The sequence below is a fragment of the Erinaceus europaeus genome, chromosome 7 (genome assembly GCF_950295315.1).
Source record: "Erinaceus europaeus chromosome 7, mEriEur2.1, whole genome shotgun sequence".
Taxonomy (NCBI): Eukaryota; Metazoa; Chordata; class Mammalia; order Eulipotyphla; family Erinaceidae; genus Erinaceus; species Erinaceus europaeus.
This window is the reverse complement of record NC_080168.1, coordinates 110,349,274-110,361,656: the sequence shown is the minus strand read 5'-3', so window position 1 is coordinate 110,361,656 and position 12,383 is coordinate 110,349,274. Positions and strand designations below refer to the sequence as shown.

The 12,383-nt window shown below is 45.7% G+C and overlaps 1 protein-coding gene across 1 annotated transcript in view; it reads left to right on the top strand.

The window, feature by feature from the left end:
• Positions 1-10,028, top strand: part of NCKAP1L (NCK associated protein 1 like) — a 53,900-nt gene extending 43,872 nt beyond the window's left edge. Inside the window, exons 28-31 of the mRNA XM_007518137.2 lie at positions 487-603; positions 948-1,057; positions 2,940-3,029; positions 8,440-10,028. Coding sequence (XP_007518199.1) covers positions 487-603; positions 948-1,057; positions 2,940-3,029; positions 8,440-8,571 — 449 coding nt within the window. The 3' untranslated portion in view covers positions 8,572-10,028. The remainder of the gene's footprint in view (positions 1-486; positions 604-947; positions 1,058-2,939; positions 3,030-8,439) is intronic.
• Positions 10,029-12,383: the final 2,355 nt, after the last annotated feature.

The following is a 12,383-nucleotide window of genomic DNA, read 5'->3' as shown; positions in this document are numbered from 1 at the left end:
CATCAGGCAGTTAACAGTCTTCTTGGACTGTGTGTCTCTTCCCTGCCCCCCCCCCCAGTTTAGTTCTGTCACTAGAGGAGGTCAGGCTCCTCACTATGCAAGGCGGCTCATCTTGTCCCCACCAGCAGTCACAGTGTGCTCCTACTACTTTATAATGAGTTCTCTTAGATACCTTCTCATGTGATCTTCCCAGTCATTCTGTGAAGCAGAACCCCTATAGATGAGAACTCCTGGCTGGGAGGAGATAGCACAATGGTTATGCAAAGGACTTTAATGCCTGAGGCTCTGAAGTCCCAAGTTCAATCCTCCAGGCCACCATAAGCCAGAGCTGGGAAGTGCTGGTGTCTCTTTCTGTATGTCTCTCTATCTCTCCCTCCTTTCTGTCTCTCTCTCCATATATATATATTAAAATAAATATTTTTTAAAAAGAAGAGAACTCCTGTTAGCTGACCTTACTCAGTTTTCCTCCCTGCCCCCTCCTTCCAGACACATCATCCCCCGAGGAAGACTATAAGGTGGCCTGCTTGCTCTTCATCTTCCTTGCTGTTTCCCTCCCACTCCTTGCCAGTGACCCTTCTTCCTTCTATAGCATTGAGAAGGATGGTAAGTAAGGAGTCAGTTTCAAGGACTAGTGCTATTTAGGTTAATATCCGGAGGTGGGGAAATGAGACAGAGACATTTATCTGGAAAATACAACTTTTTTTTTTTACTCACTTGTAATGTTCTGTCTCTAAACAGACTTGAGAATAAATGATTCATAAAATCCATTTTCCTATGAAATTTCATAGCAATATTGTTTGCCTAATACTTAAGTGCCTCCTAGTCTTTTTGGTGTCAAATAGGAGTAGCCTTGCCTTGAAAAATGAGAAAGTATCTGTAGAGGGGTGAACCCAGGGTGACTTTATTATTTTCTTTTGTTTCTCTCTCCCTCTATCATAATAACCCAGGTTACAACAACAATATTCACTGCTTGACCAAAGCCATTATCCAGGTGTCTGCTGCCCTCTTCACACTCTACAACAAGAACATTGAAACTCACCTCAAGGAATTCCTGGTGGTGAGTGGGTCTAGAAGATAAGGCATGGAAGATGGCAAAGTCTAGTTGGCACTGTGTTGGCTTAAATTCAAAGATGCTTATTGTTGCACAGGCCTGAGAGCCCAAATTTCTACCCTATTGATTCAGTAAGTAGTGAGAGGTAGGAGTTTCTTCTAAATTCTCTAGCAGCTGATATTACAGCCTCCACTAGTGTAGTTAGAGAGGGCCCTGAACTAAGAATCAACAAATCAGAGTTTTAGTTGCAGATCTCTTGTTAAGAAGTGATGAGCCTCTGTTGAGCCAAGATTTTTGGGGATCCCAGTTTTCCCGTTAAATAAACAGAATTAACCTGCAGCCATCACTCACTCTCATGGTTTGAGTTAGTGTATTCCAAGCAGCATGTTAAAATATATCTTGGATAAGCCCAGGCCCTTTTAAATTTGTTTTCAGAGATTTTTAAAAATTTATTTATGAGATAGATAGAGGGAATGAAAGTCAGAGCATCCCTCTGGCATAGGCAATACCAGGGATGGAATTCAGGACCTCATGCTGCAGAGTCCAATACTCTACCCATTGTGCCATCTCCCCGGCTGCCAGGTCTCTGTTTGTAATAAGGACTCTAAGAAATATGATGCACAAGAAAGTTGGAGAGACACTGCCCTTTCCAGTCCTAATACTGACAAAAAGTCAAACTCAGTTCAAATTCTCAAACTTTAGTGTATTTCAGAATCACCAGTGGAATCTCTGACTCAGTAGCTTAGAGGCGGGGCTGGAAAAGTACAGCAAGTTCCCAGGTGAGGTTGATACTGCTTACCCTTGGTTCTCATGCCAAGAACCACAGGTCTAGCTTTCTAGGAACTGGCATTTATAACCAGGTAGCTCATTCTGCTGTCCAATTTATTTGGAAAGAAAACCCCTTAAGAAATTTTAGCCCAAGCTTGACTCCCTATAACTATCACCATTGATCTCATTCTTGCCTCTGGAAAACCACCAAATAAGTAATCTCCTCTCATTGTGAAAATTGGCCCTAGAGTTTGCCATTGTAAATCCTCCGTGGAGGAATCCCATCCATATACTTCTGACACATGGCCTGTGACCCACTGTCCGCCTGAGCATTCTTGGCAATAGGGAGTTTATACCTTTGCAAAGTATGGCCCTGACTTAAGGACCAGGGCCTCCTCTGCCTCCTCTAGGGAGGAAACACAGATCATACCATTCGCACAGCACTCATACCACTGTTCTGAGAAATGTGTGTCAGGAACTTGGAAGCTTAGATAAAGGGTCTCTATTGAAAGTACTGGACAGCCAGAAAGACAGAATGAACTTTGAGCCTCTTAGATATAAAGAAAATTCACCCCAGGTCTCTGAGGCGGGCTAAGAAGATGTCCCCACTGCTCCCCTTAGCTAAATGCAGATTATCTGGACCAGAGATACCAGTAATCACATTTCTTCCACCCCCTTTGATCTGCCTGGGGCCTGGAGATGAATGGAAAGGCAAGTTTGGGAATTGGCAGGAGCTGAACAACAAGATGCTTTGCGTGCATCCAAGGCTCAGCTCTGTCTCTAGTCCAGTGGGGAGGCAGCTGTAAACAGCCCGTGAGTGACAGTGTTGTCGGGAGGCTGCCTAGGCAAAGAGATGGATCACCAGGCCTATGGTATTGTTTGCCTTTGTTCCAGCTTCTTTCCTCACCCCTTCCAGCTTCCTGTTGTCTGTGTAGTTTATAGGCAGTGCGAGTATCTCTGAAACCAAGGAGATTTGCTGCCTTTCCACCCTGAGTCTTTAGGAACATCCCAACACTTCTTGACTCTCTTCCTTGATCTTCTCTTAAACTTCCTGTAGCCTGAGGCTGTCCTACTCTGAACTCCATAAGAATCTGCTTCCTTACAAATTCTTCCCTTACAGGTGGCATCCGTCAGCCTCCTGCAGCTGGGCCAGGAGACAGATAAGCTTAAAACCAGAAACCGGGAATCCATTTCTCTGCTCATGCGCTTGGTAGGTATCTGATCTAAGCTGCTCTGGGAAAAGGAGAGGATGGGCTAGGGGGAGATTCCCTTCCTCCCCACTTTGGTCATTACTAGTGCTGTACCACTCCAGGTTAACTTTTTCAGATAGAAGGAAGAGAGAGACACACACAGGGAGAGAGGGAAAGACACCCCAGCACTGATGTTTCCTCTGGTGTGGTGGTGGAGCGGGGGTGGGGGTGGGGGGGCAGGACTGAAACCTGGATCACATGCATGGCAGAGCAGGTACACTATACAGGTGAGTTGTACTTGTTAGGAGTTTTTGGGTCCCTGCCATCATCACCACCCCAAGACATGAACTAATAACCTCAGTGTAAACTACCCTCTGGACCTAGTTCTCACATTCTGGTTAATATTCCAGACTTGTCCTGTAATCCTGGAGTATGGTATTTAAGGCTTTCTCTGTGAATGGCGCCCTCCTGACACCTCATTGATTGGGCCTCTTTCCTTGCAGTCTGACCTCAGCCTGCATTGGACAGGGCAGATGTCCTTATCCGTATCTAGCTGTTTGGTTTTACTTGCCTGCTTCCACTGTATTTTCTTTTTCTATTATTTATTTATTTATTTATTTTACCAGGGCACTGCTCAGCTCAGCTCTGGCTAATGGTGGTGGTATGGGGGTGCGGTGGAGTGTGTGGAGGGAATTGAACCTGGGACTTTGGAGCCTCAGGCAAGAGTGTCTCTTTGCATAAACATTATGCTATCTACCCACTGCCCCCACTGCATTTCTTGACTTTAAGAGTACTGTGTAGTCAGGGAGATAGCTCAACTCACTAGAGCATCAGCTTGCATGCCTGAAGCCCCAGTGGTCACAGATTCAATCCCCATCACCACCATAGTTGAGGTGAGTAGTGCTCTGAACTCTCTCTCTCTCTCTCTCACTGATAAAAGACTAATTTTTTTTTAAAGAGAAACATTAAAAAAAAAAGCAGTGTGGAGGGCACCACAGTAGATAAAGCTTAGGACTTGCAAGATGAGGTCCCCAGGACCATATGTGCCAGAGTAATATTCTGGTTTTCTCTCTTTCATAAGTAAATCTTTAATTATAATAAAAAAGAGTACTGTGTTTTCTCTTCTGATCTTGTTGTTCAACTTCTGCCTGTGAATGAGATCATCCCAAACAAGGTCAGAAGAGAAAACACTAAGCAGAACCTGGACTTGAGTTGGCGTATTGCACCAAAGTAAAGGACTCTGGGGTGGGTGTGTGTGGGGGAGTACAGGTCCTAGAAAAAAGATGACAGAGGACCTAGTGGGGGTCGTATTATTTTATGGAAAACTGAGAAATGTCATGTATGTGCAAACTATTATACTTACTGTAGACTGTAAAACATTAATCCCCCAATAAAGGAAAATGTTAAATATATATATATATATATGTATATATATATATATATATATATATATATATATATATATATTCAAAAAAAGAGCACTGTGAAGAGTTGCTGAATAGCACACAGTATTGCTGGGGGTGGGGGCAGAGAGGACGATGGGGAAGGAAGGGTATTAGTTGCAAAGCTGTGAGGTAGAGGGCTATTTGGACTATTGACCAGGCTCTCTTTTCTCCTGTCTTCCCAAGCTGTGGACTTTTCATTTTCCCGGCAGAAAGTTCTGGAAACTTGAACTCAGCTTAAAAAAAAAAACAAACAAACCACAAAACAACAACAAATAAAAACCAACTTTTCTTATGAGTTTCTTTCTCTCTTTAACACATTGCCTTTTGCTCTCATGTCCACTTTCCCACACTAGAAGCGCACCTAGACATGGACAGGAGAGCCCTCCCTGAGCTCTGCACTTAAGAGGCCCTCCCTGGGCAGTGGGGTTGGCTGCTTGCAGCAGGTGCTACTTTGAAGCCCACACAAAAGATTTCTGGGGGCTGCAGAATTCTCTGCTCAGGAGCTCCAGCCCACTTGTAGGGCCCATGTGGAGTCTCCCCAGGTTCATTCTCTGGAGGCTGACTGTGCTGCTGGCAGATGGCTCTTTAGTGTCTGTGAAACGTGTGACTGCAGTGTGCAGCTAGGAAGTCAGCGTGTATAACAAATCTCTCAAACTGGGGCTGGAGAGAGGAGGGGACTCCACAACTGATCCCGTCCCTTCCTTTCCCCCTGTTCTGGTGTAGAACTTTAAGAGGAGCCTAAGAATTCCCAGTTCGTAGGCCTCCATGAAGTTATAAAAGTATGTCGTGAAGGTTGAAAGATAGAACTTAATGGGGGCTGATAGTGCACCCACCCAGTAGAGCACACACATCAAGGACCTGGGTTCAAGCCTCTAGTCCCCACTTGTGGGGGTTGAGGGTGAGTTTCACTAGTAGTGAAGCAATGCTGCAGGTGTCTGCTTTTTCTCTTCCTCTCTGTCTTCTCCTTCCCTTTCAATTTCTCTCTGTCACTATGAAAAAAAAAAGGACGTAATGGTTTATTTAATTTATTGTCATCTAGTATGCGGGCATCTGTTTGTACTCCTGGCCCAGGTCTACAAATTTAGGAGCAGATATCGCAGGACTTCATGAAGGCTTCCCTCTTTAAAATATATAGACATGAATGCTGCTATACCTTACTATCTGTAAGTAGAAAAAGACCTCAACTGGGTGTTTAGAAATTAGGATGGAGAAGGGAGTAGACAGGAGGGCTTGTGTGTGGTGGTGCTGGTAGGGGTGTCACTGAGGGGGTGGGGGTGGTAGTGGGGAAGGCTGAGTGGGCAGATGCCAGCAGTGTGCTAGGTAGAGCACAGTCTTTGGAGCAGCACAACTTTGGTCAGATTAATTGATTTTCCTGAGATTCTAATTCTTCTTCATCCTTAAAAGTGGGCACTAATGCTATGATATAGTAGTTGGATTCATGAGGTAATAAGTGTAAAAATGCCAAGTATATAATAGATGCTCAACAAATGTTAGTGCCATATCTCTCTCTCCCTCTCTCTCTCTCTCCCTCTATTCCTCTTTCCCTCCTTATTTTTTTGTTTCTGTGATTTGGCCATGCCCCTGCATTTTCTTGGCCAGTTTACATCACTCTGTGGATGGAGTCGATCCACTCAGTCCTGCACCCCCCTCCTGCCTTGCCCCTCCCTACTCCCCCAAAGTGTGGGAAGGTTACTGCCCCTGTGGTGTCTCTGTGAGGCCTGCAGTGTGATAGAAACAGAACTTGGAGCTGGAGTACAGAGTCCTCTCATCTTCATCCTATCACGTCTCCCCCGCTTGGAGTATGGATCAAGGTTGTTTGTGGGGAGCAGAAGGTAGGAGTTCTGGATTTCTGTAGCTGCTTCTCCACTGAGCATGGGCATTGACAGGTTGATCCATACCCCCAGCCTGTTTCTTTCCCTAGTGGACCAGAGCTCTGGAGATGCGAGGGTCCAGCACCCAGAGAGAGAGAAGGAAAAGGAGAGGGATGTATGGAGGTAGCTACCATGTTATGAGTGGCTTAGAGGGGAAGAGTGGATTGAATCAGAAAAAGAAGGGGCAACTATGTATAAATGTGGACAGATAGTTGTAGAGAAGATGGTTGGCCCACGTCTACAACTTTAAGGGAACTGTGGTGGATTGCAGCGGGGAAAGTGAAGATTCAGAACTCTGGTGGTGGGAATGGTGTGGATGCAGACCCCTGTTGACATGTAATTCTGTAATATAAAAAGGAAAAAAAAGAAACAGCACTTGGACCAGACAGTTGTTGAAGGGGGAGACTGAGAGACTAGCCTCTGCAAAGTAATTTAAATGCAAATGTTTCCACAGAGAATCTGGAAATGACTGGAGTGTACTGTGGAGCCATGTACTGAGCAAGGAGGCTGGCTACTCAGTGTAGGCCCAAATTCTAACCAGGCACTTTTGCTGCTGGGACTTTATGTCTGGGCTGTCCAGCCTGAGCAGTGCCCACTCCCAGCCTGTTCCTGACTTGGGTTTCACAGGGGAAGAGATGGCTTTCATCGAAGTAAGGAATTCTACTGATAGTTGTTAGAACTATATAGACTAGATCCTCGCAATTAGTCTTGTATTAGACTTTATAGGTGAGGAAACCAGGAAGAGGGAGGGAGGAAGATAACTCTTAAGGTCTCCCCCAAGTATATGAGCAGATACCTTAGGGAAAAGAATCTAAATTTCTCGGTCTTCATTCCAGGGCTGTTTCCATGACATAAGCAGCCTCCCGTTAGAAGTGCTGTTATGTTCTGTGTTTAGCGAAGCAAAGAATTAGAAGTCTTGGGTTAGTGGATCCATCTTGAAGCCGTCACTGATTGCCCTGTACTTAAGGGCGGTATCAGTGGAAGAGAGATCTTATCTCTTCAGACTTAGGGTTTGCAGATCTTGACTAGCAAGATATCCTCTCTGCTACCCAGCCTGAGATAAAGGTACAGTTTTCCTGGTCCCCTTCCTTCAGCCTCCAGCATCTCCTCTAGGGCTGCTGTGTGCATTCTGTGTGCACGTGTTGGAGAAGAGCAGCACCTTACACATTTTACAACTTGAAAGGGATTCAGAGAGGGAGAAACGTGTTAGCATAGGCATGGTAGATTCTCTTTCCTAACTGAAATTTCGGGACTTGAAGCACTAGGCCTATTGGGGAGGGCCTGCCTAGGTGAATTGCCAGAGGATGTGGTACATTTTTCTCCAGAGTGGTTTGCAGTCTACCAGCCTCTGACTGAGGAGAGTAATGAAGGACATGCACCCTGTTCCTGTTTCAGAGATGGGAACCCTCCCCCCACCCCCGCCATGCCCCCAGCCCAATGCGAGGCTGTGCTGCTCTTGGCGGATATGGCCTTTCCGCCCCTCCTACACCCCCTGCCCAGTGTTACCCAAGCATCTTGATCTATCTTTCTCCTTGCTTGTGAGGGCTGCTGGGACTACCATAGTGCATAGGCTTCTAATTAAACTAATTAATCATGCCTGCTCCTTTATGCAGCTTCTTTAACTGTTCCCAAGCTCCACAGAGAGGAGACTAAGGCCCGGCACAAGCGGACCCCGGTGGATTTCAGGCCCCTTGTTCTTGACTTGCTGTGGTGGTTGCTTCCCTGCAAAGCTTTGTCACTAGCACTTTTATCCATCCTTACCTGCATCTGTGATGTCCGCCCACATATGCTTTAGCATCCAGAATAAGAGAGAATGGGAGGATTTTTTTTTTTATTCCCTACCAGGAAAATGATTCGTCTTGACTTTCTGCTTCTGAGTTCTTCATGTAACACTGAAGAGGGGGGACAGGGGCCACTGTAATGGAGCCAAAGGGGGCCATTGCTTTTCTAGAACTAAACAAAGTGAGGAGAGGGAGAGTAAGGGTATGTTATTTGGAGCCCAGTTTACTCGTGAATCTATGAGTTTCCAAAGATGGACCCAGGGAGTCCCATGAAGAACAGGGCATTACAAAAGTAAGCCCCCCTGAACTTCTCTTCTGCCTCTTCTCTTCCAGGTGGTGGAGGAATCATCCTTCCTGACCCTGGACATGCTGGAGTCCTGTTTCCCTTATGTCCTGCTTCGAAATGCCTATCGGGAAGTATCCCGGGCCTTTCACCTGAACCGAGTGCCAGCTAACACCCACTGAAGTGCCTTTGGGATCCACCTAAACCCACGACTCACTGGATGCTGTGGCCATTTTCTCCAGGGGTGGGAATGAGGCAGAGTCACAGAGAGAGGGGCAGGAGGAGCAGAGCTGAGAGACAGTTCAGAGGAAGAGCCCAGAGCTGAGAAATTACAGAGAAGTGGGGGAGGGGTGGGCAGACAGTTCATAGAAAAAGGGGATGGGGCCCCATATGTGACTTTGTATAATGAAAAAGATGAATCACATAAAAATCTGCTTTCTAGCCTCTGGTGAGTAGAGCTTGAGCTTTGACTGGCATGGGTCTCTCCGACCTTCATCACTATTCTAGGTTAATGCTGGCGGGCAGAGATGATCAATCATCATATTAAACCATAATGAGCTTATAATCCTCCCACTGGAGCTGCTATTGTCTCTTGCACATTCATTAGGACTATTATCTCCTCTCTTCCTTTTCCAAATGTGTTCAGCAAACATTCAACCTGCTCCTACTGAAAAGTAGTAGCAAAGACACCCCTCTTCTCCTTTGTGTGTGTGTGGGTTATTTAGGAGTCATGGGGGGGTCTACCTCAGGGACCATAAGGAAGTGTTTCCAGGATTTTTACCCAACCTTGACCCCCCCCCCCCCATCTCTACAAACCAGAGCAGAGCATCTAGGTCAGTTCAAGGCCATATGACCACTTTTTTGAACCAGGGTCATATGGGTTTCCAAACCATTTTGGGGGTACTCTTCCCACCTATCTGGAGGGATTACTTTAACCCAAATCTCCTTGTCATCTTGGGTACAGCAGTTGCTCCAGGCAGAGATTTCTCTTCCAGATCTTTCGTTTCATAGACCTCATTAGGTAATAGGGCCCTGAGAGTAGGTATACTTGAGGGAGTACCAGCTGTTTCAACTTAGCTTTTTTCTGCACTAATTAGAATTGCAAGTGTCACAAGGCCTGGGGCATTCAAGATAGCACTGAACTATCAATAAGTTGGGTTAACTCTATGGCAGAAACCAGAGGCCCTGTTCATTACTTCTATGCACTTACTGAAAAGGAAGACCGGAGCATCAGACCATATATGTCACAGGCCTAGAGTGGTTTGGGTAGGCAGATATCATCAGCTAGTTGATTGATTAGGTTCATGTTCATACTGTTCCAATAAAAGGGAAGCAATTGTTGATTTTCAGCCAATCTGTCCTATCTTCACTAATGTGATTCAATAACTCTTTTAGGATGTTTGGATGTGTGCTTGATCTTTACTTCACAGTACCCAGGATTAGTCAATACTTTAAGGAGCAATGTGTAAGTTCTTCTTAGTAACAATTTCTTGCTCTTTAGGATAGAAACGGCTAAGTGTGTTGCCTAGGTGTAGGGAGAATACTGCATTCTAAGGACTGATTTAAAGTAACCCTGCTCAGGTGGAGGGCAGTGTTGATTGGGAATAAAAGACTAAGAAGTCTCTACATTTCTGTACAACTATGACTCTTATGTGCCTGTGGGTTTGTTTGGTTAGTTTGTGGCACCTGGGGCTTACTCACTCATGTTTGATCCCACCACTCCTGCGCTGATTTTGTTGTTGTTTTTCTCAAGTCAGAGAAAGAAGAGTCATGACAGTACTATTCCAACATTCCCCAGTGTCTAGGTGATCCCATGTAATGCCAGGATTTGAACTTTATGCATGGCAAGGCAGACACCTTACCAGGTGAGCTATCTCTTGACCCTCTGCTGAAATCTCCTTGAAGAGAGAGAGAGATCCCTTTTCCACATGCATGTAGAATTGCTTAAGATAAGCCTCCCGGAGGGCAGTGAGATAAGCTGCAACAGAGGGTAGACATTTTACCTTAACAAACTGTTTTAATACAAAATTTTATTGAGGTAGTGAATTTGCATGGCACTTAAAGGAAATAATATAGAGGACTGTGGATGTGACTCACTGGCAGAGTGCATGCTTCTTGTGTAAGAGATGCTAGGTTTGATTCCTGGAGCTGAAGAAAGAAGGAAAAAAATAGTAAGAAAGAGAGAAAGGAAAGTGGCAACACAGCTCCAGTTTCCTTCATAATATCATCTTGCGAAATTGCAGTATACTATTGTAACAAGGATATAGACATCAATACAATCCACTGTTCTTATTCAGATTGCCCTGTTTTTTCCCCTCTGTGGATATATTTAGTTCTATGTTGCTTTAGCATGCCACCACAGTCAAAATACCCAGTGGCTTTGTCACAAGGATCCCTCCTTTATAGCCACACTCAATTTCTTCCTGCAACCCCCCTTCCCCTTCTATAACCCCCGATACCATGCTCTAACCTGCTTCTTGCACATGACAAAGCAGCACTCTTACTGAGTGAGCTATCTTGCTGGCACATAAACTTTTTCAAAGTGCTTTTGCATCCATGTCTCCTTGTAACAATTCTGCAAGGTAGCCAAGGAAGGCCTTCCTATTTCAGGTCAGTAAATGGATTCAGAGATGTTAGGTGACATAAGGAAGGTCATGTGTGGAGCAGTACATCTAGAACTGAGACCCCAAACCAATACTCAGATTGAAACCATTTTTACCCGACCAGACTGATTCTTCATCTAGGGAGACTGAGATATTAGAATCTAGAGACCATGGAACAAACACATTGGAGAAGGTGAGGATATGATTGCCTTTCCCACCAAAACCAAAAGGTGACTGTCTGGAGCTGAAGGGACAGGTAAGGTCTCAGGGCATCAGCATTTTAGACGGTGGCTTGCTTCCTTGACCAGCAGAGCCTCTGATCTCTCATTGCCCAGGACCCAGTCAGCTATGAACTGCTATCTGCTCTCATATGCCTGGCTTTCTTTAGGCCTAAAAGGAAACAAGAAATGCATATTAGAGAGAAGTTCTGACCCTGACTGTTTTGTCTGGCTGGCAAAGAGTAGATTCTAGCCTCAGCATTTTCATTAGCACAATGTTTTCATTAAAATCTCCATTAACTTGTTTGCAGCAGTGAGATGGAATTATCCTTCCCACAGGCCTGGGGCAGGATGCTTGCAGAGAAGCTCCCTCTCCCTTTGGGCATCAACAACACTGTTCCCACTACAGGAGTGCTCAGTCCAGTGGGCAGGGGAGGGTAACCTTAAAATGCAGTGGGGCCTGGCCTTTGCCACCTTGCCTAGGAGGAAGAGAACAACTGTGGCTTGAACACTGGGACCTAGAGAGCAAAGTCCCTGCAAGGCCAAGGCATCCTTAGTCCTAGCTCCTCATGCCTGTACCAGTTTCCCGCAACAAAGTTTGACTCTGAGAAGTTGGCACATGGCTGAAATGCTCTCACGAGGTCGGGGGAAGAGTGTTCTTCTGATATTCCCCACAGGGCCTCCTGTTTCTCTTAAGTACCTGTCATCAAAGGAGATGAGGATGAATGCCCCCCCATCAACCCCCACACCTCAGAGAGTTGTCAAGTGCTCTCCCTCCCACCTGAATAGGAAGCAGGAGCAGCAGGCCAGGTTTAGGTTGAGGAAGTCAGAAGTTAACTTGAGCTGAGTTTGCAGCTCTGGAGAGAGTGAGGAGCAGCCTTTTCTCCTGTCACTTTGGAAGGAGAGGATTATGAGGCCTCCCCTTTAAATAGCATTCCTGTGGGAGGCAGAACACATCCATCCGTCACCACTGCCAAAGCATCATTTTTGGTCTCGATCAAACTCAAACCTTGTTGGAAGGGATTGTGGAGTTAGGGGAATGAGGAGGCAGGGTCTCCATAGGGCAAAGGGGAAGTTGAGAAGCTGGAAAGGAGAGGGGTGAGGGTGAGCAGAAGGAGCTGGGGGCACAGTAGGAGAGAGGATAGTGAGCCTGTTCTTGAATGGAGCTGACAG